This window comes from Acomys minous (assembly GCF_964271855.1).
Source record: "Acomys minous genome assembly, chromosome: 14".
NCBI classification, from domain to species: domain Eukaryota; kingdom Metazoa; phylum Chordata; class Mammalia; order Rodentia; family Muridae; genus Acomys; species Acomys minous.
Genome location: NC_140496.1, coordinates 49571007 through 49598194, shown reverse-complemented (window position 1 = coordinate 49598194; position 27188 = coordinate 49571007). Strand labels below are relative to the sequence as shown.

The 27188-nt window shown below is 43.1% G+C and overlaps 1 protein-coding gene across 11 annotated transcripts in view; it reads right to left on the bottom strand.

Moving 5' to 3' along the window:
* Positions 1-5476: 5476 nt before the first annotated feature.
* LOC311582549 (transmembrane protein 184C-like) overlaps positions 5477-27188 on the bottom strand; it is a 50075-nt gene continuing 28363 nt past the window's right edge. For 5 of the 11 annotated variants that reach the window (XM_084755714.1, XM_084755708.1, XM_084755712.1 and 2 more), the window contains 12 exons: positions 24133-24311; positions 23892-24040; positions 23351-23567; positions 19254-19384; positions 19127-19163; positions 17123-17328; positions 15186-15260; positions 13681-13774; positions 12381-12493; positions 8922-9021; positions 8149-8320; positions 5477-7719 (listed from right to left, as the gene is read on the bottom strand). In XM_084755714.1, the coding sequence (XP_084611840.1) occupies positions 7316-7719; positions 8149-8320; positions 8922-9021; positions 12381-12493; positions 13681-13774; positions 15186-15260; positions 17123-17328; positions 19127-19163; positions 19254-19384; positions 23351-23567; positions 23892-23923 (1581 nt within the window). In that variant the 5' untranslated portion in view covers positions 23924-24040; positions 24133-24311 and the 3' untranslated portion in view covers positions 5477-7315. Of the gene's footprint in view, positions 7720-8148; positions 8321-8921; positions 9022-12380; positions 12494-13680; positions 13775-15185; positions 15261-17122; positions 17329-19126; positions 19164-19253; positions 19385-22361; positions 22408-23350; positions 23568-23891; positions 24041-24132; positions 24312-27188 lie in introns of those variants that run through there. The other 6 variants (XM_084755709.1, XM_084755710.1, XM_084755716.1 and 3 more) reach the window with 6 other exon arrangements.

Below are 27188 nucleotides of genomic sequence, written 5' to 3'. Positions count from 1 at the left end.
CCTATGTTTGTCAAGGTTTTCTGTGCTATTATATGACCTATTATGGCCTGTTTTAGAGTCAGTTCTACAGGTTTCTGAGAATGTCTATTCTGAAGTGTTTTGATGGACTGTTCTTGTAGGTTTCTGGGAGGTCTATTGATGTTTGATGTCATTTAGCGCAAGTGTTTATATTTGCCAAGATGGCCTGTCTGTTGGTGAGAATGGATAGTGAAGTCACCCACTATGTGTTGGGGTTAATTTGTGACTTTTTATTTATTTGACTTAAAATGTTTATTTCCATGTGGTTTGTGTGTCAGGGGTATGTATGTGCTAGCGTGCGCTCACATACATACACATGCATGCTGGACCCTGAAATTGATACTGGTCTTTTTCAATCCCTCACTCTTCACTTACTGAGGTTTGTTCTTTTGTTGAATCCAGAGAGCACCAGTTACGTCTAATCTGTCTAGCCAATGTGTGTTGGGGATCCTGACTCTGCCTCCAGAGTGCTGGGATTACAGGCAAGCAGCACATCTGACTGGCTTGATGTCAGTACTCGGCTTCCGTGCTTCAGTCCTGCTCCCTGCATGGCAAGTGTTTTATCCGCTCTGCCTTCTTTGTATCACCTAATTCTTGACTTTACCCTTTGCAATGTTTGTTTGTGGAGTGGGTGCACATGTCAGCTGGGTGCATAGAAGTCTACAGTTTAATGCCTTATGCCTTACGCCTTTTGACTGTCTGGTTCTATCAGGCATCAGAACAATGGCACTTGGCTTGCTTCCAGTCCTGCTTGTTTGGAATGCCTTTTCTTTCCTTTCACCCCATGGTACCATCTGTTTATAGTGGAGGCACATTTCTTGGAGACAGACTGCTCACCTGTGTGTTGATGGGGGAATTGGGAGCCTTACTATTCAGAATTATTGAGAAGACACACTGGTCCTATCACTTTGAACTGGCTGGTGTTTTCCTAATCTTATTTGTTTGACTACAGCTGCAGCATACAGTTTTCCCATAGCCTCTTGGGGGGTCTTTGTTTTCCTCAATACAAAAAAATTCTTCCCAGTGTCTTCCGTTAACATGGCTTAGCAGTCTTGGGGAAGTTGGGTCTCTCCCCTGCCCCTCTTCAGCAGCAGCAGTTTGCTGGGTGTCTTACTTAGGGTTTCTATTGCTGGAGATGCCATGACCATGGCAACTCTTATAAAGAAAACCGTTTAATTGGGGCTGGCTTATAGTTCAGAGGCTTAGTCTATTATTGACATGGCAGGAAGCACAGTGGCACACAGGCAGGCATGGTGCTGGAGAAGGAGTTGAGAGTCCTATATTTTTATCCAAAGGCAGCAGGAAGAGAGTGAGCCACTGGGCCTGACTTGGGCTTCTGAGACCTCAGAGCCCACCCCCAGCGACACACTTCGTCCTGTCAGATGGCACCTGCCTCCACAAGGCCACATACATCCTCATCCTTTCAAATCATGCCGTTCCCACGAGCCTGTGGGGACATCTTCCTTCATATTAGCACACTGGGAATAGTAGTCTGAGATGGAGAGTATTGTCTTTCAGACACTGAAAACTTTATTCCTAACTTTTCTCTTTTAATCTTTTGTTAAGAAATATGCTAATTTAATGAGCCAGCCTTATAATGTGAATTTTTTCTTTTCTTTTCTTCTTCTTCTTCTTCTTTTTTTTCAGCTGTAGATATATTTCCCTTGGGTATATTTAGTGTTTTTTTTTTTTTTTTCAAGACAGGGTTTCTCTGTGTAGCCTTGGCTGTCCTGGACTCACTTTGTAGACCAGGCTGGCCTTGAACTCACAGTGATTCACTTGCCTCTGCTTCCTGAATGCTGGAATTAAAGGCGTGTGCCACCACGCCCGGCTTATATTTAGTGTTTTGACCATAACATAGGAAGTTTGGTATTCTAATGCCTTTAGTACTTGTATGAACATCTTTCCTTAGATGTGGTGTAGTTTCTTGCTGTAATTTTATGAAAAATATTTTCCTGTGCCTTTGACATGAAACTGTTTTTTGAGACAGACCTGGCTATCTTGGACTCGGTTTATAGACCAGGCTTGCCTTTAACTCACAGAGATCCTCCTGCCTCTGCCTCCTGAGAGCTGAGATTAAAGGCGTGCATGCCACCTTGCCTGGCCATGAAAACTACTCAATGTCCACGATTTATAGATTTGGTCTTTTCATAGTTCACCATCCTGAGTGTCTCAGGCATACATACATGCATTCATATACACACACACATATACATATATATACACATACATACATTACATATATATACACTTACATACATACACATTACATACATTACATATACACATACATACATACATACACACATATACACACATATATATGTGAGAAGTTTATATATATTTTTTCGAGACAGTTTCTCCTAGGTAGCCTTGGCTGTTCTGGAACTATCATTGGAGGGCAGGCTGACCTTGAACTCAAAGAGATCTGCCTGCTTCTGCCTCCCATATGCTAGGATTAGAGGGCAGGGATTGAAGACATGTGCCAACACTGCCCAGTCTAGGCACGTTAAAAAAAAAGATTTTATTTATTTTTATATATATATATATATGTATATGTGCTGCTTTTGCATATACACTTTCATGCCAGAAGAGGGCATTAGATCACATTACAGGTGGTTGTGAGCTACCATGTAGTTGCCAGGAATTGAACTTAGGACCTCTGGAAGATCAGATAGTGCTCTTAACCACTGAGCCATCTCTCCAGTCCCCCACGTACATTTTAAAAATTAATGTATCTTTGTTACTAAATGAATGTCCAGTTCCTCATTGTCCTCAGGACCTGATATTGTTACCACTGCATGGCCCTTTGTATTGCTCTTTCCACAAGTCTCTTTATTTCAGTTACTGACATTTTCATTTCTGTTGTTTGGGTTTTTTCACTGTTTCTGTTTACTAGGTTCCATTTTCATAGCTTATACTGACCTTCTTTCACTCACTGTTTTCTCGGAATTCAGGAATTTGTGTCTTCCGTTTTGTTTTGTTTTTTGATAATGTATTTGTAATTATTCATTTGAGTTCTTTGAGGTTTCAGTTAATGTGCTCTCACTAGGTGCAGTTACTGTAGGTTTGGTAGTTTTTACATAGCTTTATTGCCTTGTATTCCAGTTTCCTGTGCTTTTGCCTGAACCTAAACCACTGTTGTTAGGTGGTTGGCTGATCTTTTCCTTTTTTGGTATTGCCTTTGCGCTGGAGACATGGTCCAGCAGTTAACAGCACTGGGGTTCTTGCAGAGGACTTTGGTTCCAAGCCTAGAACCTACATGCAGCTCACAACAGTCTGAAATTCCAGTTCCCGAGGATCTGATGTCATCTTCTGGCTTCTGTGGGCACCAGGCACGTGCATGTGCTTAGATTTACATGCAGGTGAAATGTCCATATACATAAAATAAAAAGTACGACTGGAGAGACAGCTTTGCAGTAACATGTGCTGTTCTTGTAGAAGACCTGAGTTTGGTTCCCAGCACCCACACGTGCCTCACAACCATCTGTAACTCTAGGTTCCAGGGGATCTGACCCCCTCATCGGACCTCAAGCACCAGGCACACAGGTGGTGCACAGTCATATGTACCGTCATAAAAATAAGCTTAATTTTTTAAAAATTATGTCTTTATCTGGGTGTGGTGATTCACACATTTACTCCCAGCACTCAGGAGGCACAGGCAGGCAGTTTGAGGCCAGCCTGGTGTATAGAGTGAGTTTCAGGATAGCCAAGGCTACACAGAGAAAGCCTGTCTCAAAAACAAACAAACGAACAAAAGCTAGGTGCTATCTTTTTCTGCTAGATTGCTGTTGCTGGCCTGCTCCCCAGAGTAGTCCTCTGACAATAGTGTCTACAGTAATGGCTATCAAGGGGTAGGCCAACTGTGAAAATACTGTAACAGCCAAATAAGAACCAACCATCCCTTAAACGCCATTTTATGAAGTAGAGCGGCACGGATATTTGCTACCATCAGTATGAAGCGGGCGGAAAAGAGCAAGAGTAGTGTTGAGATTTGGGTCAGTAGAGGTAGGGGAGAGGGTGATGAGAACAAGAAGGGGGAGATGACAAGGTTTGTATGAGGTAACAGGACAACCCCAGCTCTTAGGAGGCCGACACAGAGGCCCCACAAACCTGCTCAGGCCGTGCTGTGAGAAGGGAAAATACATAGGAAGGGGGAAGGAGTAGATGCAGAACAACAGCAGAGTTGGCAGGAAGTGATAAATGGTGCGGTGCGCGATGGGGGCAGAGGATGGATGAATGCCATCTGTCCCGTTGGCTGGATCCAGTCTCGTCTAGGCATTTCTGTCCTGTTTGCAGAAGCCTGCTGCGCTCCTGCGTCCTTTCACTGCTAAGTCCTAGCTGTTGGCCACAGGCCTGCGTGTTGCCCTCCACCCCCACCCCCACCCGCGGGGATCTTGTTTGGAGTGCTGCTCTTGCTTCTGGGCGTCCCTTTTGCAGGCTGGGTTACAGATGCTCTGGTCAAGCCTTCGGGAACCTGGTTGCCAATATTGACCCTGTTCTTGTCTATCCAGTGTGCAGCATGCTTATTGCGGTTAGACCAGCCCCAGTCCCAGCTTGCCTCCGCTGCTTGTAGTTAGTTCTTTGTGTAGGGTTGAGGCCTTATGGGCTTTTCCTTGTCCAGTTTTGTCTGTTGTTGCTCAATTCATGTTCGGGCAGTCAAGCTGATGAGACTTGACATTACTTATTAGGAGACACAATCGCACAGCGAACTCCCAGGTCCTCTGCTTCCTACAGTCTCTGCTTCACAATTCTACTATGTTCCCTGAGCCTTAGGTGTTTTGTAGATATATCCTTTGGGACTGGGCTCTACAGCTCTGCATTTTGATTGGTTATGGTTTTCTGTAATTGTCTCTGTCAATTGGAGAGAAGTTTCCTTGAGAGGTAAAAAGGACCCTGATCTATGGGTGTAAAGAGAAAGTTTTTATATATATATATATAATATATATATATATATTTTTTTTTTAGGGAATATGATGGCTTAGTAAATTAGTGTAGATTCTCCTCCAAGAATCCCGAGCACTAAGCAGTTAGTTAGGTTTCCAGTCCAAGGCAGGTTTTCCTCTTGTTGAGCAGGTCTTAAGTCTAATTAGAGAGCTGTTGGTTACCGCCAAGGTGTGCATGCCACCATTGCACCCTTTGGGCTATCCTGGCACGCTAGCTAGTGATGTAGTTCTGTCCTAACTGTGTAGGACTTTGGAAGCTTGCATGGTGCCTTCTGGTTGTGTGATAGTCTGAAAGTCACTGCCAAGGCCAGTGGTCCAAGGGCTTCTCTTCTCGATTTCCCATTTGTGTCTCTTGCGCAGTGAGTTGATTTTGGTGTCTGGTGTAAAATAGGGGTCAAGTTCCATGTTTTGGTATGTGGAATTCAGATTTCCTGGGATAATTCTCTTGTTGCAAGCTGCTTTTTCTTAGTGTTCTGGGGTCCGCTTGGATCCAACACAACTCAAACACCAAATCAATGCAGAAAATAAAAGTTTATTGTAATCAAGCCACTAGTGGATCACATGCAGAACAGACTCAGTAGCCAAGCTGTGACCCCAAGCCAGACTGCTGTAGAGCCTTTAAGCACAGACGGCACAAAAGCCACAGTCATCTGTGCCAGGTTAGTTACATTTTCCACCAACTGGGTTCAGGGATAGGGGACTTTGCTGGGGACATGTCTTTGTGGTGCACTTATCCTGTTCTCATTGGTTTGCTCGACTCTCCTGGGATGCCTTGCCCAGCATTCATGTCTCAACTTGCCAACCAGAATGTCACTCATCCAGGAAAGTCTTGGGGACTTCAAATTTGTTTGAGCCCTATTTGCAATGGAAGTTTATTAGTTGCATTAGTATGCCCACTTGGTGCTCTGGTCAACGATTCTGAACTTCCCATTCTGTACCTTTATTTTTGTTAGCACCACACTTTTTTCCCTTAAAATATTCAGTTTTTATTATTTGGTTGGGTGATTTGCCTATGTGTATGTCTGTGCACCAGTGTGCATTCCTGGTGCCTAAGGTCGAAAGAGGACATTTCCCAGACCTGGAGTTACAGAGGGTTGTGAACTATCATGTGCTGGGAATCAATTCTGGGTCCTCTTGAAGAGCAGCTAGTGTTCTTAAATGCTGAGCTGACTTTCCAGCCTGCCATATTGTAATCAGTTTTTTCTTAAGGCAGAGGGTTCTCTGTTGCTTAGGCTGATCTCAAACTTTTGGGCTCAAATGACTCTTGTGCCTGTGCCTCATAAGCTGGGATTGCACCCAGCTTGTATTTCAAATGAGGCAGTGGTCCAGCATTTCCTCAGAAGTGATTTGGCCATTCTTTTATATTTCTATATGAATTTAGGATTGTCCTTTATCTAAATAATGCCACTAGGATTCTGATGTCTATATATTCATATGAGTAGTCTGAACATTCTAATAAAATGATTGATTCTGATTCACAGGACATCCTTTCATTTATTTTCATTTTCTGTTTTTTTGATCAGTGTTTCCTGATTCTGTTTTTTGCCTAGACCAGGTTTCCTGAAACACATTGAGATCTGCCTGCCTCTACATCCTGAGTGCTGGGTATAAAGGTAGTATACACCACTAAGTCTAGTTCAAATCTTTTTAAAATTTTTGTTGGATTTCTAATCAAGCTATTTTTGTTAAAGTATTAAGATTTAGTTTGTTTAAGGAATAAGACACACACACACACCAGAGTAAGACACAGCTAGATGATGGTGGTGCACACCTTTAGTCCCAGCATGGCGGAGGCAGAGGCAGGTGGATCTCTGAGTTTGGGGCCAACCTGGTGTACAAAGTGGGTCCAGGACAACCAGAGCTACAAACCCTGTCTTGGCAGGGGGTGGGGGGTGGTGATGGGAGAAAACAAAAGAGCAAGACACGTTAAGAGTTTTAGATTTTTGAAAGTATAATTACATAAACTTAAATGGCACATGGTTAGGATTACATTAAATTCAATTCATCTGAATTTTATATTTACATTTTCAGTCCAGAGCATTGCATTCATGCAGTGGCAAGAAGCACTGATTTTCTTTTTTTTTTTTTTTTCTTTCTTTTTTTGTTTGTTTGTTTTTTTAAGTCTGTACTTTTGAGAAATTCAAGAGAATTTTGCTAAAGTTGTTACCTACTATTTGAATATATGATATTCTTAAAAGTTTAAGAAAGCTAAAGCTAAGAAATTTAAATGTTGTGATATAGAAAACATATATGTATTAGTAAAACCTGTATGTATTAGTGTTATAGTTGTATATTATATATAGTAGTTATACTGGTTTTGCCTGTATTTTGAAAAATGTATTGTGGCAGGTTTAAGGGTCTGTGGATGATTCAGAAGGTACCAACAGATCTTCTAACATGCCTAGGATAATGTGGTGACTTGGCTTGGTTGGAACAAGTATGATCTGTGTGTCAGAGTCTGAGCCGGAAGTCATCTGGTCCTCTTCAGGCATGTTAATCCTGATGCCTGCTGCAAGAGCCTTTCTGTTCTTTTCTTGGATATCACTCATGAAATCTTCATATAGGCGGTCTATAGAAAGTGGACGTGGTGATGTAATTGTATGTCCGAAGCCTTGGTACTGGCCCACTGGCGAGGATGCTCTTGAACTACTAGAAACTCTATCTTGCGGAGAAGAAGAAAGAAGACTTGAATGCTCTGTATCATCCGGGTCGCCAGGAAAAAACTTTTTTTTTGGATAACCTCGCATTGTCCTCCCTTTAAGACAATATAATTTTATTAGCCAAAAGTTATTTTTTCTATTCTAAACATATGGTTCTTTAAAAAGCTCCCCCTTTCCCCTTTGTCTTCCCCAAGTTTGAAGAGCCTGCACAATGATACTACTACTTTAACTACTGAACGGCCACAGCAGGAGACGTACAAAACCTGCATATTTGGGCAGGGGTAACACTGCAGTCTGTAAAGAGCTTGCCACACAAACACGAAGCACCTGAGTTTCCTCCTCAGCACAAGTAAGAAGCTTGGCCTGGCTTTGTGGTGTGGTCAGACAGGAGGGTCCCTGAGGCTCCCTGGCCAGCCAGACCCTGTTCTAAAATCCAAGCTGAACAGCTCCTGAGGAGCCCTGCTTAAGGCTCATGCCTGCCGCGCCCCCGCCTCACACTAACAAGTTGAATTGCTGTTACTTACCCACACGTCTCACTTGTTCAGAGATGTCATCTCTGATATCCGACTCATCCCACATAGGGAGTAAGGAGTCGAAGCAGGAGCCCTCCTCTGCTTCGTGCACATACGGTTTATAAGAAAACGAGTAGTGATGGGCGATGGCTGCTAAGAACATTTCTACGCAGATTATAAAGTCCTGCAAACAGTAACCAGCACACCAGGCATCTTTGGGATTAAATCTAGTTTTCCAAACTACAAACTTCTTCAATGTTATTTAGGGTATAAATTTCTTTTAAAAGTTTCAGATTATATTCATTTTTCAAACATTTTTTCATTTCTTCAAAGTATGACAAGCCAAGATTTATATCTCTTGCATTTTCTCAGTCAAGTATTTTTTCTTCTGTTTTTAAAAAAGATTTATTTAAGTATACAGTGCTCTGCCTGCATGTACACCTGCGCACCAGAAGAGGGCATCATATCTCATTACAGATGGCTGTGAGCCACCATGTAGTTGCTGGGAAATGAATTCAGGACCTCTGGAAGAGCATGCAGTGCTCTTAACCTCTGAGCCACCTCTCCAGCCCCGCTCAAGTATTTTTCAATCTGTTACCCAACAGCTGCAAGGTAACATGCAGTTATAAGTGAACCAGGAACAGAATAATTACCAGTCAGTACCTATAGCTCATTTCTCTCAGTTTCCTGCCCCCATTGTTTGCACGTTGGCCCGCTCAGGGGCAATACTGCATCAAATGCCTTCACAGTAAAATTCCTTGAGTTTCAGAAACAACACTACTTACCTGCAGGCCTGTGGCCACAGCTTCTGGGCTTTGCCAGTCCCAGGTACGCTTTTCTGAAATAACGCCAACTTTAACCAACAGAGCAATAACTACTTCTTGCCTGTATGTCAAGAAAAGGTCAGTGTCAAATCTAAATAATGAAACGACCAACTGTTCTAAAAATATGCAACTAGGGGCCGGGAGGTGTCAGAGCCCAGGTAAGGCTGTGGTAGCACACATCTGCAATCCCAGTGCTCCTCATGTTGAGCTGGGAAGTAGCAGAGAGGCTCCCAGGCCGGCCGCAGGCCAGCAAGCCTGATGTATGTCTGCGGAGTGAACACTTAGGAGACCTGTGTAGCTGGCCTTGGCTACTTTGTGGCTGCTTCTTTCTGCCACCCTTCTCCACCCCTTTCCTTCTTCCCTTTCAACCCCTAACACTAGGAAGAAGGGAGGAGGGAGAGGAAAGGAAGAGACCCGTGAATAAAGCCAAGGGCTGGAAAGGGGGCGGCATTATCATTAGACGACTGCCTGCTGATTAGGGGCTTTGAGCTCCTTGGGGCAATTTGGTCTTTGCCATCAGGATATCTAATTTCTTCTTGTTTCTTTTCACACCAACAGCGACTAGCACCCCCATCCCCACCCCCAGCATTTATATATCCTCCGAAAAGCCCCTAGAATTCCAAAGGTCACACAATCACAGACACTATCTGCAGTTGGCAAAGTGAAGTCTGTCGCCAGCGCACCAGACACATGAGTCCGCTGCTGAGAAGCAGCCCCATACCCGACACCTGGGGCTAAACGAGAACATATTCTTATAATATTTCTCTGTTTCAAAGGAACCCAAAATTCCAGGATTCTCACTACAACCCTGTCTCAAATGAAAGGCAAGGACTGACCCCCAGAGTTGTCCTCGGACCTCCACAAGCACAGACAGCATGTACATGCCGCCGTTCACACAATAAACACATATCATACAAAAAAGATTTAAAACAGCTAATGCCTCACTGCACCCTAGGGCTCCCCATTATCCTGCCTTCAGGGCATACTCCCAGTTGTGCTTATGTTAAGTATACTCACCTTGCCTTACAAATTTATTAACTTCTTAAGATGAATTTCATGATATGTTCTTGGAACTTCATTATTTAGTTTATTTACCCTTCCTCCCACTTTGGAACCATGTACAAAGAATCAGATTCCAAGTTCTAACAGCTTGTCAGTAAAGGCCTGATACTCCAGTATGTTTACACGTGTATCAACTACTAGGATTTTTATTTTATTATTTATTTATTCATTTACTTATTTTGAGACAAGGCTTTTCTATATAACTCTGGTTGCTCATAGAACTTGCTATGCTGAGCAGGCTGGCCTCAAACTCAGAGATATGACTGCCTCCACTTCCCAACTGCTGAGATTAAGGGTGTGTGCCACCATGTCTAGATAATTAGGTTCAAAGAAATTAATTTTCGGCTGTTTACGTACACACATGTAACATGTCTTTGTGTGTGTGTGTGTGTGTGTGTGTGTGTGTGTGTGTGTGTGTGTAGGTCAGAGGACAGCCTGTGGGAGTCAGTAGTTTTCATTGACCATGTGGGCTCTGAGATGGAACTCCAATTGTTGACACTTGGTGACAGCAGGCATCTTTCCCTACTGAGCCACCTCATAGGCGCCATTGTTTTCCTCTGCCCCTTTTAAAACCTTACTTCTTTACATGGGCTCTGGGCATCAAACTCAGTTCATTAGGTTGCAGGGCAAGTGCCTTTCCCTGCTGAGCTATCCTGCCAGGCACAGATTATCTGAACTATAATACTGCTGAGTCCCAGAAATTGTTCTAATATGAGCTACTTCTATAGAGGACTGTGTATGATGTGTGCCCCCAGATGCTAACATAACTTCTGGCAGTGCAGTTTCATGAATTCTTTTTTCTCCTGACTGCTTTGCTAAGCTAAATATACTTAACTTGTTACCTACCCTGTCACTAACCTAAGGCCATGTCTAGTTCTGCTTTGTGACACTGAGGACAGACAGTAGGGCCTGTAACACTGCAAACACACACTCTACCTCAAGGCTGTATCTCCTTGTGCTTACTCACTGATAAACATTTCCTCACATCATTAAATGTTCTCCCAAATTGATACTATTTTATTTACGGCAGAATCATAATATTAAGTAACGTTTTCATTTTGAGGTAGGGTCTCTGGCTGGCCTCAAACTTGCTATTATAGACCATGCTAGCCTTCAACTCACAAAGATCTGCCTGCTTCTGTCTCCGTGGGAGTGCTGGAATTAAAAACACCACAACTAGCAGAACCTTCATTTTAATGATACTATCAAGATATTTAGGCTATCTCAAATGATCTTCATCTTTTAAATGTCAGCCATCATCTGACTCTCTCTTTGATTGATCAGATACAAGATCACACAGATTAGAACTTGTTATATAGCCCAGGATGTCCTCACACTCATAATTTGAGATACTCTTGCCGAGTGCCACAACTACAGGTACGTACCACCAACACATGGCTAAGAATATTTGTTTTTGTAAATCTTTTTAAATGGTAACATTTATTTTTATGTGTGTGAGCTTTGCCTGCATCTATGACACCTGTGCAGTATTTGCAGATGTCAGAGGGGCATTAGAACCACCTGGAATTGGAGTTACACAAGGTCCTGAGCCACCAACCTTGTGGGTGCTGGAAACTAAATCCAGGTCCTCTGCAAAAGGAGCTCTTATCTGCCGAATCACTTTCCCAGTCCTGTTATTATAAATCTTACAAAAGACAAATTAAAAAAAAAAAAAGTTTTTCCTTAGCTGAGAGACATGGCGCACACCTGTAATCCCAGCACTAGGGAAGGGGAGGCAGACAGATCTCTGTGAGTTTGAGGCTAGCCTGGTCTACAAAGTGAGTCCAGGATAGTCAGGGCTACACAGAGAAACCTTGTCTCAGAAACAAACAAACAAAACAAAAGAAGACAAAAAGATTTTCTTATTTATGTGTATGTGTGTCTGATAATCTGAATATGTGCATGTGCCCCAGAGGCTAGGAGAAAGTTCCAGATTCCTTGGATGTGATCCGGGTGCTGTGGACCTCTGGATATGTAGCAAAGTCTCTGAAACGCTATTTCTCTAGCCCTAAGGACTAGCTTTTGTTGATTTTGTTTTTTAAGACAGGGTTTCTGTGTAGCTTCTGTTGTTCTGGAACCTATGCAGACCAGGCTGGCCTTGAACTCAGAGATCCACCTGCCTCTGCCTCCTGTGTGCTGGGATTAAAGGTGTGTGCCACCACTACCCTGACATAGGGCTAGCTTTTAAAAGTGTGAGTAATAGCATTTTAGTTCTCCTCCTATATTAACACTTGTAGTTTGTAGCTTCATAGCTCAGGCTGGCCTTGAACTGGTAGTCGTGCCTCTCAAACTCTCTTAACCAACAGTTTAATTAGCATTTAATATTGAAATATTCTCGTAAGAGAAAGCAATACTTACCAAAAGGAAACGAAAACAACAAGTTTCACACAGAGAAATTTGCCCACAGGTTCTATAGGGCTGAGCTCTTCTTTTAGCACTTGATAAAACAGCAGAAGGCAGTACATGGCAAACTGGAAACAAAAGCAACAGTTAACATTCTGCAGTAGAAGACAGTAGCAGAACTCTTGAAGCCGAAACCAGAGCCTGCTCTACAGTGGCGCTCCAGGCACAGCTGAGTGCTACTCGGCCAGTGGTTTAGATTAACAACAGGCTTTTAGTGTTTTGCTGCAGATGCACAGAAGTGGAATTTCGCAAGGGAGATATGTAATGTTTCCCCTAAATATGTTTCTACATGTTCACTTACTGGAACTAAAGCAATATACAAATAATATGAATGGGACAAAAGGTTTCCTTCAGTCAAATAAAAGCAAACACATCTATTATGCTTTTAAAGACAAATCACTACTACTTTTATAAGCTAGTCTCTTGCGTAACATTTATACCACACAGTTTATTTAATTTATTTAACTAATGCCAGGTGGTGCAAGCCTTTAATCCCAGCACTCAAGAGGCAGAGGCAGGTGGATCGCTGCGAGTTCGAGGCCAGCCTGGTCTGCAAAGTGAGCTCAGGACAGCCAAGGCTACACAGAGAAACCCTGTCTTGAAAAACAAACAATTAATTGTTTTTTGCAAGACAGAGTCTCACTATGTAACCTTGGCTGTCTTGGAACTTGCTCTGTAGACAAGACTGGCCTCAAACGCAGATCTTCATGCCTTTGCCTCCCAAGTGCTGGGATTAAAAGTGTGTGCCACAACCAGAAAATTCTTCCTTTACTTAGAAACTCTATCCTATCAATATGCCAATTAGACCTTTTCTTCTTACGGAGTAAGTCTCTGTACCTTTTGTTTATTTAGGAGGTACACAATGCATATACTCACAGCCATGCAGAAACGACAGCAAACAACAGGTCTGTGTGTAAGTCACTAAATCATTCATAAACATACTACTATATGTTTATATTGTATAAAACTATACATTAAAGCTGCCTCAGATTCCATGTACAAATTAAAAGGTAATATTTGTTCTTAAGAAATAGTGCCTGATAATATTTAGTAACAGAAACTAATTCAGTACAATTAAGATCATTATTGCAGGGTGTGGTGGCACATACACACACTTCACTTCCAGCACTCGGGAGGCAGAGGCTGGCAGATCTCTCTGAGCGTGGTCTATAAAGTGAGTCCAGGACAGCCAGGGCTACACAGAGAAACCCTGTCTCAAAAAACAAAACAAACAAACAAAAGAGTATTTACTCACCAGTTGTGACAAATTATTTATTATAACCAGGTAGGTCCAAGCATTGGAGAAGCTAAAGTTTCCCTCATCATATACTCCAACGAGCTCACATACCCTGAAAAGTGACAAAAGTCAGGCAACTTTATGACGAACCAAGGAGACCTGTATCTTAATATATATCCTTTAGAGATTTATTTTTTTTACGTATGAGTGTTTTGCTTGCATGTACGCCTGGCGTGATGTGCATTCAGTGTCCCTGGAGGCCAGAGGGGGACACTGGATACTCTGGAATTGGAACTGGAATTAACAGATTGTTGTGAGCAGCAATGGTGGTTCTAGGAACCACATCTCTGCAAAAGCACCAAGCGCTCTCAATCACCAAACACCTTCCAGCCCTGAATACACACTTAGGGCACAGCGGTAGTAAAACTTAAAATCTATAACCAGTTTATCTCAGAAAGCCTAAGGACGACCACTTGCCTTTGGTCACAGATGGTGGAAAAGCTGACACGAGTCACATCTTTCTAGAAATACATGGTATGATCATTACTTTTAACTTAAATTATAAACAACCATTAAACCACAGAACAATCATGACTTTCCTCATTTTAGAAAGCTTGGTTGATAAACATGACTACAGCTCACTTTCCCTCTAAATTAACTTAGCGGTAAATATTTGAAGATTCAGATCCCCCGAGTAAATTCTAATACAAGTATTAAGTTATATGCTCACCTAGTTTCTAAGCAGCAAAGCAATAAAACATACTTCTATAAGTATTTCTGGCACAGGCAGGATAAGAAGTATTGTTACATGGCTTGATTCTACGCTGTGGTCTGCAGAAACTCACATTTTGGAATTTTTATTGAAACTTTAATATTTTGGCATCACAGTTTGTGTGTGTGTGAGAGAGATGTAGTCTCTCTATGTAAACCAGGCAGGCCTTGAACGAGATCTACTTGGCTCTGCCTCCTCAGTGCTGGGATTAAAGACCTGCACCAGTTTAAAACAGTATTAATAAACTCTTAAATTAACAACACACACACACACACACACACACACACACACACACACACACACACACACACACACACACACTCTGTGTGATTAACCCAACTAAAGTGTTTTCCTCTGATGATTTTTCTCATGTCTGCTCTCAAAAGGATGTGAATCTTGTGGCAATGCCTTGCACTGTTTGTTGTTACGGAACCCAGCTTTTATATATGTGGTTTTGTAGCAGGCTAGACTTACGCTATTAATCAATACCCTTTTCCTACTTGCTTTCCCATGTAAGAACACAGATCTTTAAAGACAGGGCCCCAGGTGGCCTTAAATTCTCAATTCTCCTGCCTCTACCTTGCAAGTGCTTGGATTATTTCTCATGAACGACTACACTTGCCTTCTGAGGGGCTGGGGATTAAACACGGGGCTTTGTTCATACAAAGCAGTTACCAAACTGAGCTACATTCCCAGGCATGTAGCATGAAGATTTGAAACAATAAAAAAAATAAAGGAGAGTCATACTTACAAAGCAGTAACAGTGGTGACTGGTCTGACCACAGTATACTGTAACACTCCTAGTTTGCATCTAAAGAGCAGCATTCTGCAAAAGAAAGAGACCATCTTAGCTATTCAGTGGCATCAAAACATCTCAAAGCCTCCAAATGGAAATGACTCGGTCAGATGACAACTATATTCATTCAGCCAATTTTGTCCTAAATGACAGGCGGATAAGAGTGTGGATGGCAGCAAGGAAATCTAAAGCCCACTTTGAAATTATTTAAAGACTTATTTATGTATTACTTAGACAGTGCTCTGCCTGCATATACACCTGCAGGCCAGAAGAGGGCACCCGATCTCAGTATAGATGGTTGTGAGCCACCATGTGGTTGCTAGGAATTGACCTCAGGACCTTTTCGGAACAGACAGTGCTCTGAGCCCTCTCTCCAGCCCCTGAAGTTATTTAGTAACTTTATCTCTGAAAGACACCCCTGCCCAGCTCCACTGAAGCACAGCACAGAACAGTATTGGGAACTGGGGCTTCCTGCCATGCTCACCTCAAATCGACAGGACCAAGTGAAATGAGTCTGTGAGCCAAATAAACCCTTTGTTTCTTAAGTTGCTTTTGTCAGTTATTTTATCACAGTAGTGAGAAAAGTAACTAAAGTTCTTTGGGTAAAATATGCAATCTTAACTCTTTAAAGACTTTTTTTTTTTTTTTACATTTACTTCAAACTAGATGAATGCAGATGGCCAATTCACTATGAATGTAACATGTATAGAACTCATTATTCTCATGATTGTCACATGGTTCTCTGTGCTGTATGTAGTTTGTTTTATATATGTGTAATAAAATAAATGTATATATATATAAAAAAGACTCAGAAAACAGAGGCCACGTGGATCTCTGTGAGTCTGAAGCCAGCCTGGTCTACAGAGTGAGTTCCAGGACAGCCAAAGCTACACTGTCTTGAAAAACCAAAATGAAAAGGGGGAGAAAAAGCAAAACAAACAAACAAATCCTACTTTTTATTTTTACTTATTTATTTTTTTTGAGACAGGGTTTCTCTTTGCAGCCTTGGCTGTCCTGGACTTGCTTTGTAGACCAGGGTGGCCTTGAACTCAGAGATCCACTTGCCCCTGCCTGAGTGCTGGGACCACAGGCGTGTTACCACCTCACCCAATAAAAAATCCCACTTAAAAAGGGCTCATTTATTTTCCTTTATGTGTATGAATGTTTTGCCTGCATATATGTGTGTGCACCACACATGTGCCTGTTGGATCCCCTGGAACTGGGGTTTTGGATGGCTGGAATGGCTAGGAAATCAACCTGGGTCTTTGCTTTTTGTTTTTGTTTTTCGAGACAGGGTTTCTCTGTGTATCCCTTGCTGTTCTAGACTCACTTTATAGACCAGGCTGGCCTGGAACTCACAGGGATCCCCCTGCCTCTGCCTCCAGAGTGCTAGGATTAAAGGCAATACATTTTTAAGATATAGATGTTGTGGGTTTTTTTTTGTTTTTGTTTCACTTTTACATTGCTCACCCAATAAAAAGTTTATCAAGGTGAGGCCAGCCTGGTGTACAGAATGCAGGACAACCAAGGCTAGAGACACCCTGTCTCGAAAACAAAGAACAAAACAAAATATGTATTTTGTTAGCTGAGCATGGTAACACATGAATGCAATCCCAGACTTGGGGAGGCAGAGGCAGGTGAATCTCTCTCTGTGAGTTCAAGGACAGCCAGGTCTACAGAGCGATTCCAGGACAGCCAGGGCTACACAGAGAACCTTGTCTTCAAAAACAAAAACAAACAAAAATGTATTTTGTTGTCTTTCAAACTGTACTCCATGCTAAAGTCTACTTACTGTTTCTGTTTACAGAACTGTCTTGCAGAGAGCTGGCCCAAACTGAATAATTCTGCTTCTGTAAAACCCAAACAGACACATGAAAACCCGATTTACTTACTCCCCCATTGCCCATGGCGGGCAGCAGCAGAGTGTAGTGAGGTGGTTCTGCTGGTCTTTAGCTTCTAGGTACAGCATCAAGTTTGGGAATCGGATGGTGAGATAGTTGGTAAGGAAGATCATAAAGTTATAGATGACATACGCTTCGTAGCACTCCCTGCAGGTGTCCACGTAGATGGCAATTTGGGGATAGTTCAAAGCTATCCACTATGGAAAAGCACAGACATTAAAGAAGAGTTGTAGCCTGAGGAACATGAATTACTGCTCAGATTCACAGGACAATAACACAGAACCTGGGGAACCCGTCACAGACTTGCAGCAAACTCTCTGAAGTACCCCGAGTGGATTTACGGGGAGGGAGGCAGGGACTGCTGAGGATTAAACAGTGCAAGTCCACCACTGAGCTACATCCTAGGCTCTGCAAAGCATGCTTTAAAATGCAACGAACTTCTCTGATACAGGTAAACAGAAGGGCAAGTGTTTGGGGAAGTGATGAACATAAAAAAGAAAGTTAGTGAGTTCTCAAATATAATTTGAAATTAAGAAAAAAATATGATCAGAAAAAAATGTTACTGAAGACGTTTTATTTCCTAACACAGTTTCTCTGTGTAGCCTTGGCTGTCCAGAACTTGCTTTGTAGACCAGGCTGGTCTCTGCTGGAATTAAAGGCCACTAAAGCCTGGATATTTTGTATTTTTTGAGACAGGGTCTCATTATGTAGTTCTGGCTATCCTGGAATTCACTATGTAGAACAGGTTGACCCAGAACTCATAGAGAGCCTCCTGCCTCTGTCTCCTAGGTGCTAGGATTAAAGGCATGTGTACCACTATACTTGTTTTTTAATGTTGTTAAGACAAAATATGACTGTAATGACAAATGCAGATATTTGGAACATTTTTAGTGTGTAGTTACTCTCCTTGCTTGGCTGCTTACATTCTCAGATTAGTGGCTTTTCACCCGTTAAAGACTGTAATACTGTAAGTTACCCTCATCCCTAAGGGATGGGCCACCCCAGGCACAGACTGCTGCCACCAGGTCCCTTATACAGAAGGGGCAGCATCAGCACAGACCAGGTGCAACACACGACCCAAGTGCAGCTCTCCTAGACTTAGTCATCTCCAGACGGCTTATGACACCTGATGGGATATCCAGAGTGCAAACCTGGGGTCTGGGCTTGTTTAAAATAGATCTGCTCCAGGCTTGGCTGAACCCATGGGCGCAGATTTTGATAAGGATGCAGATTGCTCACTATCACACATTTTAGTTATCAAGTACAAAAAAAAAAAAAAGAAAGAAAGAAAGAAAGAAAGAAAAAGAAGAAATGCAGGAAAGTAGGGTGGATGCACAGACGGACACTTTCCACAGAGAATACAACTACTGTGATAATTAGACAAAGAAAATGTCTAGCCGGGCGTGGTGGTGCACGCCTTTAATCCCTGCACTGGGTGGCAGAGGCAGGCGGATCTCTGTGAGTTCGAGGCCAGCCTGGTCCACAAAGTAAGTCCAGGACAGCCAAGGCTACACAGAGAAACCATGTCTCGAAAAACCAAAAAAACCAGGTGTGGTGGTGGTGCATGCCTTTAATCCCTGTCCTCAGATGGAACTCTGTGAGCTGGATACTAATCTGGTCCACATGGTAAATTCAAGAACAGCCAGGGTTACATAGACTCTATTTTAACAAAACAAAACAAAACAAAACCCAAAAAGGAAAAAAGAAGTCTTCAGTAGGGGGCATGGAAGTGTACATCTTTAATCCCAGCACTAGGAGGCAGAAGCAGGTGGATGTCTGAGTTCAAGGCCAGCCTGGTCTACAGAGTGAGTTACAGCAGGACAGCCAGGGCTACAACAGAGAAACCCTGTTTAAAAAAAAAAAAAGGTGAAACATTTTTCCTATTAATCTCTCCTTGTCAATACTGTGTGCTCTTTACCTTATTAAGCATTCTCTAGTAAACATAGTTAAGTGTCATAAAAGAATCCTTAACAGAATACAACAAAATATACTTACACTATCCAAACTGTATATCGGAACCATCCAAAGAATCCTATGGAGAGTAAAACATAAAAACCATTTAATGTGATGTTTATGAGTTAAGTCAGTCAATACTAGTAATAGAGATGTGTGAGGATGTGACCTTATGATGGGCTTTTGAAGTTTAGACTGTGTATAATGCACTAGATGTTGGAGAATCCCCCACACGGACACAGGTATGGTCATCAGCAGGAATATTCCAGCAATAAACCAAGCTTTGGTGTGGATCCCAACCTTAGAAGAGAAAAGAACGTGTGAGCTTAGACTCTCATGTTATGACTATAAAAATCAACATTTGTTTTATTTTCATTTGATTATTAGCACTGCTTGGTATTTTCCAAATAATTAGTAACAATTTAAAAAAATATTTACTTAAAAATTATGTCGTCGAGCATGGTGGCACACACCTGTAATCCTAGGACTCTGAAGAGAGAGGCAGGTGGATCATTGTGAGTTCGAGGCCAGCTTGGCCTACAAAGTGAGTCCAGGACAGCCAAGTCTCAAAAAAAAATTTTTTTTTGTATGTGTCTGTGTGTGGATATGTGCATGTGTGGGTGTGAGGTTAGAAGTGGGTACTAGATTTCTTGGAGGCAGAGGCAGGTGGATTACGATGAGTTCCAGGACAGCCCGGGCTACATATATGAGACCCTGCCTCACAAAAGAATGAACCCTCTTCAAAAATGAAACAAGAGCCGGGCGGTGGTGGCGCACGCCTTTAATCCCAGCACTTGGTAGGCAGAGGCAGGCGGATCGTTGAGTTCAAGGCCAGCCTGGTCTACAAAGTCCAGGACAGCCAAGGCTACACAGAGAAACCCTGTCTCGAAAAACCAAAACCAAACAAACAAACAAACCAAAAACGAAACAAAACCCGAGACATTTCCGTAGTGCCTTCACCCATTCCTAGCCTGTTACTTCTTTCTCTCTCTGATTCTTGTGAAGTGGGGGCCTAGTGCTGACAACTCATGAAGGCCATGTATCCTCACATGGTGCTGTGGGGGAGTTTCATTTCAGTCGTTCATAAAGTGACCAGAAAAATGACTCACTCCTGTAGTCATATCCCCATGGCCACTTGTCTCTCTGCTTCAATGTCCCCTCATCTGTATGAAGAGGGACTTTGCTCTATTATGCCTTTCTAAAGAATTAAGTAAAATTATAGTTACATTAAAAAAAATAAAGCCATTTTAGGAATGTGCTCTAGTTAATGCCTCTAACCTTAATAGGAAATGACATAAAATCAAAATCTTTCCTTGTCTCCCAGTCCTCTCTACCTATGTGCTATCACTTCCCAGCCTCCTTCAGAGTCAAAATCTTCAAAACTCATCTATTCAGCCGGGTAGTGGTGGCGCACGCCTTTAATCCCAGCACTTGGTAGGTGGAGTCAGGCAGATCTCTGTGAGTTCGAGGCCAGCCTGGTCTACAGAGTGAGTCCAGGACAGTCAAAACTACACAGAGAGACCCTGTCTCGAAAAACCAAACCAAACCAAAACCAAAAAACCCTCATCTATTCTCCTGAGCCTATGTTTCCCCCACACACTCCTACTTAAACAATTCTGTCCCCCTCCAGTGCGCTCACTAAGCTCCCCAATGACCTTCCTACTTGTGAAAAGTGACTGACCAGGTGGCAACAGTGAACACTCTTCAAAATGTTTCCCCTGAAACCCTCTTTCCAGGGAGGTCATTATCTGCCCTCTTTGTAAATCCCTGTGAAATACAGGTGCTGGGTCTTTTGCTATTGTATCCTTAGTCTCAAGTTCTTTTTGTTTTTGTTTGGTTGGTTGGGTTTTTTTTTTTTTTAAAGCTTTTTTGAGACAGGGTTTCTCTGTGTAGCCTTGGCCGTCCTAGACAGGATAGCCTTGAATTCAGAGATCTGCCGGCCTCTGCTACCCAAGAGCTGAAATTACAGGTGTGCGACAACACACCTGGCTTCAAGCATTCTTTTAACTGTGGAGCCTGTCTGAAGTTTGACCACTAGTTACTAGGTTGTTCTCTCCTCATTTGCTGAAACTTAACCCCTAATGCAAATGGCCATATTTGGAGAAAAGGCTGATGGGAAATGACGTAGGTGAAATGAGGTCATAATCTCACAGCCCTGGTGATCTCAGAATTGTCTGTCAGCCATCTGAGGGCTCAAGAGCATGGCCTCCTGCAACGTGAGAGGACCTTCCCTAGACTGCCACCCCGCTGGTCCCCCCCCCCATGATATTTGACTCCAAAATAGTTTTCAACACTGTGAAAAAAAAAAAAGTCTTGTTGAAGGCCCTCAGTTTATTTTATGTATACTTAAATGTGTTCTTCTATGCGTGTGAGCCCAGGTGCGCATGCATGGAGTCTGTTCTCCTTCCATCTTGTGAGGCACGGTCTCTGCAGCTTCCGCTGTTACATGTCACACAGCAGGCCAGCTGGCCGGCTAGCGTGCAGACAGTTCTGTTCCTGCCTTCCATCTTGCCTAGACACCACTCACGAGGGTCAGAGATGGAACTCAGGTGGTCAGGCTTGCGTGCGTACTGCTTTACCACTGAACCCTTTCTTCAGCTAAAGCGTGGCATTTTCTTATGGCAGAGAAAGTACATTAAGCAATACTCTCATACCTGTCTCTGCAGTTTAAGTTGTTCTGAGGTCTAGACTTGGCAAATGCATTACTTTGGTTTATTTGCACGCCCCATTAAATATCCTTATCAGAAAGTGAGGGGCTTAGGATGTTAGCAGTTCACACTGAAGATTAGAAATGGTTTTTTAAAACTACAGTTGAAGCTCACAATTAAGGGAATTCTTAAGCAGAAATGATACACATTTCATTTACCTTTCTATACTATATCCTAAGGAACACTAAGTGAGGACATTATATTTATGTTAAGATTGCTATACCCAAGTTTGGGTGGACAAATTTCAAATAACCTAAAAACCTATAATTATTAAAAAAGCCAACAAAAAATTTAGTGATTAAAAGGATCCTACAAATGTCTGACACATTGTTTAAAATATTTTCCACAATCAAAAAGGGGGCCATCGGCATGGTCATAACTCTTCTGAGATAAAGTGTTTCTCAATAAAAGTATTTCTGGTTATTATTAATTGATAAATCCAAATTCACTTTATGCATAGATTGTAGATTTATGGTAGTTATTCAGTTTGTAATACTTCACTACTGTCACATGACGTCAACAAACAGTAGAAAGTGGGCCAGAGAGGGTTCAGCAGGTAAGGTGCTCGCCTCCAACACTGGCGACTTGAGCTCCATCCTCCGCACTCCTCATCCTGGGAACACAGAAGCAACTCCCCTAAATTGTCCCTCCACAACTGGGCCATCCCATGAACACAGCAACGAATACTTTTTTTTTTTTTTAAGTAAGGAAAGAAATACAACTGGCTGTGCATTAAGGCAGCACTCAGGGAAGCAGAGGCAGGCAGATTGCTGTGAGTGGAGGTCAGCCTGGTCTACAGAGTGAGTTACAAGAAAGAAAGAAAGAAAGAAAGAAATGAAGGAGGGAGGGAGAAAAGGAAGGAGAGAGAGAGAGACAGAGACAGGGAGAGATGGGGGGGGTGAGAGGGGAAGGGAGGAGAGAGAGGGAGAGAGACTGAGAGAAAGACAAGCGACAGACCGGAGGGACTTTGTAAAAACGTGTGCTTCGATTAGGGAGTAACTTCAGGTCTGGAAATGTAGCTCAGTTGGTAGAATGCTTGCCTGCCTCAAATGCACAAAGCCCCGGGTTCAACTCCAGCACTAAACAAACAGAATGATGGCTACATCTATAATCCCAGCGCTCGGAATGTAGACGGAGGAGGACCATTCTAGGTTACAAAGCATCTACATTAGAGACTTTATCTCATTAAAGAAAGAAACAAAGAAAAAGATGTAACCTCAAACGTAAAAACAATTAACAAAGTCAAATGAACAGGAATCCTTTAGTTACAGGAGGCGGGCTAAAAGCTTATAAAACCCAGAACGTAACTTCCAAGGTAGTTTATTTGATCTGGTCAAGCCCCAATGTCTGCACAGCAGCTACTATTTCAAGAATAAAGTTCTTTCAGTCCATCCTGAGCAGCTGCCTTAACTATTTTCTCCACCAGGAGGTAACTCCACTTGTAGCGGCAGAATAAAATCAGACCAAAGACGAAATGTTTCGCAGACCACCAAGAAGGCGGACAAAGGGACTCTGTCAAGCAGCGTTAAGAAAGAGGAGAGGTGCTGGACCCTCTTACCTTGAATTTCTTTCGTTCCCAAACACATACAGGAATGGCTATCAAGATGGAAACTCCGTAAATAAGTACGAACAGGGGTCGGATCCATCTCCTCCAGCTGTTCCGGTTGCATGCGCAAGGCTTTTTCATAAACAAACCAGCTTTCAACAGCTGAGTAAACGAACTAAACCAAGATCTTTGCTGGTTCGGTTCTTCGGTTGTTTCTTGTGCTGACTCACTATAAAGAAAAATTTACCAGCCGCTGGCGCCCCGTCCTTGGGTCGCACTGTGCTGCCGGCTGCCGCAGCGGTGGCCGCTCGGGATGCTCGCAGGTGCGGGCTGCATCCTCGCCGGCCAACCCGCGTGCACTCGGTGCTGCCGTGGCGGAGTCGCCGCCTCACCTGGGGGTCACCCAGAGTCTCGGCTGCACCATGCTTCCGAGGACAGCGGGGTGACCCGGGGATTCTGACCTGCGGCGCGTAGCCGGCCGGTTCCCTCCCTCCTGCTCTGGCAGGCGAGTCTCCGCCCCCCGGAAGACCCGGTCCCGCACTTCCTCACTCACTCATTCGAATCTTCCTCTCTAGAGGAACTCATCTTCAAAATATAGGAGGTCACTTCCGTTTCCGTTCAGGTCCAGGAAGCGAATGATTTGCAGCGAGGTTCACGCTGGGCAAACCTTGTCCGGCAATGCTCACCTTTGTGATTGGTCAGCTACGGAGGATGGGTGTGTCTGTAACCTAGGTTACTCAGGGGGCGTGGCGAGGGAAATGGAGACTTCAGGATTGCTGGCCGCGCTAACTTACCTAGTCTTAGCGTCTCGGAGAAGGGTTCTGGAAGTTGGAGGAACTGGGCACGTTTCAAAAACACCTGCTACATTCTACCTAAAGTCTTAGTGAGGGGCAATCGATGTGGAGCGGAACTCAAAACAGCCTTTTTCTTAGAATGCTCCTTACTTGTCTTTATGGCTGGAATTGGAAGCCGGCTGGAAAAAGATAGAACAGGAAACCTCCGATTAGATGTCAGTCAGTTGCTAGAGTTTAGGGCCTTACGGAGGGATTTCTTTGCATAATTTCTGGACCCGGCAGAAGAATCATTCTAAAAATAGCTTATTTGAAAGTGACAATATGAAATGTTCACATTTGGGGGAAAAAGCCTTAATGATTTAAGTTTCAAAAGGCCAGCTTTCTGACTCGGAATGCTTTTAGCTGTAAAGGTTTACAGATCAAACAAGTGGCAAATGGAACCTTAAAGTGTTTCTAAATCAAGGGAGCAAGCAAACATCTGTGTCCCGATTAAACACACGAACAGGGGCTATCTTGTGATTTTCTGAAGTAACACTTAAAAGTACTGAAAACTCAACAGATGAGAAAAATTTCACAGATGAGAAAAACTTCAAGTGATTAATTCACTCAAATATTGGCCTACTAAGCAACACAATTGTTTTCTCTGACCATGGACTCTGCTTGGTTGTTGAAATATTTGCCATCACCTTCAACCAGGGGAATTCTGCCTATAAGGCAGGTGGGCCAAGGCATGGGCCAGAGTCTCACCGAGATCAGACGAATCATATATCGTTTTCCTCTGTAACCCCGAGCGTGGACTCTGATGTCTGCAGTCTTTGCCCCATGCTGTCCTGATCTCCGTTTTGCAACTTTCCTTAAAGAGGTTGTAGGACTTTTGTTTGGTCTACGCCAACTTTAAATTAAGATAATTGGTCTTAGGGAAATTCCTGATCACTATCCTGGCATATGCGTATCCTGGCATACTGTTAAAGTTCCGAGAACAAGAGAAAACTCCTGCTTTACAACTAGATATCACTATATCACTATTTCTTGGCCAACGACAGTCTTTTTAAACAGGCTGTCTAGCATGGCTTGTTTCTGCGTGTCCAGCCACGCTCTTATTGTTGCCTACAGCTGTCTTCCCTATTCTTTCTCATAGGAAACCAGTCTTGACTTAATTTCTGAAATCTATTTTGGTACTCTAGTAGCACCATCCTTTATGTTTCGCTATTGCCATTAACCTGAATGTTTGTTTGTGTTTCTTATACTGTGAGTTCCCCCAGAAAAAACTAAAATCCTTGAACCATTAAGAACCACTATTAGCTGGGCAGTGGTGGTGCGTGCCTGTATTCTCAGCACTCAGGAGGCAGAGGCAGGTGGATCTCTGTGAGTTCAAGGTCAACCTGGTCTAGAAAGCAAGTCCAGAACAGCCAAGGCTACACAGAGAGACCCCTGTCTTAAAAAAAAATAAAACCAAAAGAAACAACAAAAAATAGTATTATGAAGGCAATGAAAAGACAAGTCAAATGCAGACATGACTGCACATGTTTGTGAGCTGGAATTCATTTTTGATGAAACTTCTACACAGAGAAATTAGAAACAGTGAGTTTTTCATTTAAACTTGTTCACTCATAAAGATGCTGCTTTATTTTGAAGATGTCCTACTTCTCTCCTTTCTTCCTTCCCTTCTTCCCTTCCTTCTTTCCCTCCTTCATTCTTTCCTTTCTTCCTTTCCTCCTTTCCTTCATTCCTTCACTTCCTTTCTTCCCTCCTTTTCTCCCTGCCTTCCTTCTTTCCTTCCTTCCTTCTGTCCTATCTTCCCTCCTTCCCTTCCTCCCTTTCCCTCCTTCATTCCCTTCCCTTCCTTCCTTCCCTCCTTCAATTCCTTTCTTCCTTTCTTCCTTGCTTCCTTTTCTTTCTTGACAGAGTCTCCCTGTCAAGATCCGATTGGAACTCACAGGCATCCACCTGTCTCTGCCTCCCCAGTGCTAGCATTAAAGCTGTGTACCCCACAGTTGATGGTTTAAAAGCAAGATCCACTGAGTTTAAAGGGCTCTGCAGTGAATCCAGAGAGAGAACAAGGGTCTGGAAAGCCAAAGGATGAAGATGAAGACCTCACTTGTGTCACTAGGTCCACAGAGGCTGGAGGTCCTGGCCTTGCCTTTGTTCTCTTCTGCTTTCCGTGAACTCTTCTAACTCTCTCCTGGGTAGCTACATCTTTGCCTCTGCTTAGCAAGTTCCTAATGGAGAAATTCTCATTTCCCCCTCAATATCCTCAGCAAAGAAATGTCTTTCTTATCTTGTCTTTTCCTTCCCTTCCCCCTCCCCCAGTTGTATTTGGTGCTATCCTAGGTCTCTGGGCTATCTAGCCTCTGGTTCTTGGCCCTCCAGGCAGTGTCAAAGGTAGGTTCCTACACGTCCCTCAACCCAAGAATGGATAAAGAAGCTGTGGTACATTTACACAATGGAATAGAACCCAGCTGTTAAAAACAAGGACATTATGAAATTGGTCAGCAAATAGGTGGAACTAGAAAAGATCATCCTGAATGAAATATCCCAGACCCAGAAAGACACGCTTGATATATGCTCACTTCTAAGTGGCTATTAGCCATGAAGTACAGGACAACCATGCTATAATCCATAGACCCGAAGAAGCTAAGTAACAAGGAAGGCCACATGAGAATCACTGTGAAGGGGAAATAGAATGGATGGGGGTGGGGATGAGAGCAGGAGGGATCAGGTGGGGGGAGGAGGGAGGGATCAATGGGTTCACTTTATAAGATCCTCATTTAAACCACTGAGATCAACATTTACATGAATATTTCAATCGCCCTTACTCTTATTCGCAAAGATGTGTTACCAGAGTCATCCAGTTGATGATTCTCAGGTTCTCCAGTTTCCTCACAAGAAAAGCAACAGAGTGTCTTGTGTCACCCAAGAGATTTCAGTAATGAAGGGAGGGACGGGTACTCTGAAAGGAACGCCATGTCCCGGGGCCTTTAAAAATCCTTCCATACGACGGATGGATGGATTGAGCTAGCCAATACGGGCCTGTGGAGAAAGGCTTCTTCCTCTGT